The 2159-nt window shown below is 45.0% G+C and overlaps 1 protein-coding gene across 1 annotated transcript; it reads right to left on the reverse strand.

Annotated features, from left to right (window-relative positions):
- Positions 1-344: 344 nt before the first annotated feature.
- LOC111400148 lies at positions 345-1547 on the reverse strand. Its single transcript, XM_023027584.1, has one exon. The coding sequence runs from the start codon at positions 1545-1547 to the stop codon at positions 345-347; it is 1203 nt and encodes a 400-aa protein (XP_022883352.1).
- Between the last annotated feature and the right edge of the window lie 612 nt (positions 1548-2159).

A 2159-nucleotide genomic window follows, 5' to 3' on the forward strand; every position in this document is an offset into this window, starting at 1 on the left:
CTGTACAACTTATGTCCGGATGTGCTATCCACAAAATTGTCAATCCTGGATAGCGGTAGCTGTCTTTAGGGCACACCTTATTGAGATCTGTAAAGTCGATGCAGACCCTCCATTTACCACTGGCCTTCTTCACAAGAACAACATTAGCGAGCCAATCGGGGTATTGAACTTCCCTTATGAACCTTGCTCTCACCAGTTTGCCGACCTCTTCTTGAATGACCACATGTCTTTCTGGTGCAAACTGCCTCTTCCTTTGCTTAACAGGTTTAATGTTGAGTTTATGGACTGTTACTTCAGGGTCTATCCCTACCATATCTTCGACCTTTCATGCGAAAACATCAATATTACGGGACAGACAATTGATAACTTCCTCCCGGAGGCTGGCCTTGAGGTCCCGACCGATTGTTACCATATTTTTCATGCTCGATCTCGACCATTCCCAATTCCTCAATCGGGGCAAGTCTACTCCTTGGCTCGAGCTCGAGCTCGAGGTTTGAAAGTTGCATGACGCCTGTACTTAGTCCTCGGATGCTAGTAACATAGCATTGTTTGGCAGCTGATCGGTCTCCTCGAATTACTCCGATGCCATGACTTGTTGGGAACTTTATGGCTAGGTGGAAAGTTGATACAATGGCTTGGATCTTGTTCTGTAAGGGTCTTCCCAGGATGACGTTGTAAGCCATAGGAGTGTTAACCACTTGGAAATGTGTGATCTCTGTCACTTGTGCATTGTCAGAACCTAACGTCAGCGGAAGCTCGACGATGCCTTTCGCGATAATGACTCTACCACCAAATCCTTGTAGCGGAGTTTTTATTGCTTTGAGCTGTTTGGGAGAGATCCCCATTTTAGCGAAAGCCTCCTGCGAGAGTATATTTGCTACAATCCCATTATCAACCAGAATCCTCTTTAATTCAAAGTTAGCCACAATTGCAGAGACGACCAAGGCATCGTCATGAGGATATGATACTCCTTCCAAATCTCTTGCTACAAAAATAATGTCTTTGACTTTATTATGGGATTCCTTTGAGGTATGAGTATGTTGGCGGGCAAATTGCTTTCGCCCACTACTTGTGTCTGTTCCAGATGCTATGCCTCCAATGATAATATTAATGGTCCCAGCAGTGGGTTGAGCACTGCTTCCGGCTCCAGGCTCTTTCCGATTGTCATCGTCATTACTCGGGTGTTTATCATTCCCAATGTAATTCCTTAAGAGCCCTCTTTTAATGAGGGCTTCAATTTCCCACTGCAAGGCTTGACAATCCTCTGTGGTATGCCCATGATATCGGTGAAATTCACAATACTTGCTCCTTTCTCTTGTCTCAGGGGGCGACTTCATTCTTGAAGGCCACTTTAACTCTTTCATATCTTTGATCTCCATTAAGATATTTACCTTGGAGGTGTTCAACCGGGTGAGAGTCCCTGGTGGCCCTTCATTCTTGTGCTTGTCCCGAGGATGCTCTGGTCGGGAAACGGGATCATGTTGCTTCTTGTTCTCAGCCTTTTCATGGGAAGTACCAGATTTCATTGGATTCAGCGTTTCCTCCATATTAATATTTTTCAACTCGGGTGAGGAGCTCGGTCACTGTTTGTGGTGGGTCCTTCGATAAGGACATCTTGAAGGCTTCACACCTTATGGCGTATGTGAGGGCGGAGACAGCCACCTTAATGTGAAAGTCAGTTATTTGAAGTTTTTCCTTATTAAACATCGTCATAAATCCTCGTAGAGTTTCATTTGGTCCTTTGCGAAATTGCATAAGAGAGGCTGCAGTCTTTCTGATTTGCTTGCTATTTGCAAAGAAGGTTGAGAACTTATCAGTCAAATCTGAGAATGAGGCTATGGAGTTAGGCTCCAATGTCGAGAACCAATCTCTAGCAGCATTAGTCAGCATTTGCGGGAAAGCTTTGCACATAACTTGATCCGGCGCCATTTGCAAGTTCATGACATCGATATATACATTGAGATGGTTGATTGGGTCGGTCGTCCCATCATACTCTTTAATGCGAGGATATTTGAATCTGTCGGGCAGGGGATACAACAATATCTCCGGCGAGAATGGGGTGTTAGGGGTAAAACTTGTTGGCCCCCGAGCATTTCGTTGCAGGTCGGCTGTAATTCCTTCTTGAATGATACGGGCAATCTCTCTGGAATCTATAGCAA

Source organism: Olea europaea, chromosome 10, assembly GCF_002742605.1.
Source record: "Olea europaea var. sylvestris chromosome 10, O_europaea_v1, whole genome shotgun sequence".
Taxonomy (NCBI): Eukaryota; Viridiplantae; Streptophyta; class Magnoliopsida; order Lamiales; family Oleaceae; genus Olea; species Olea europaea.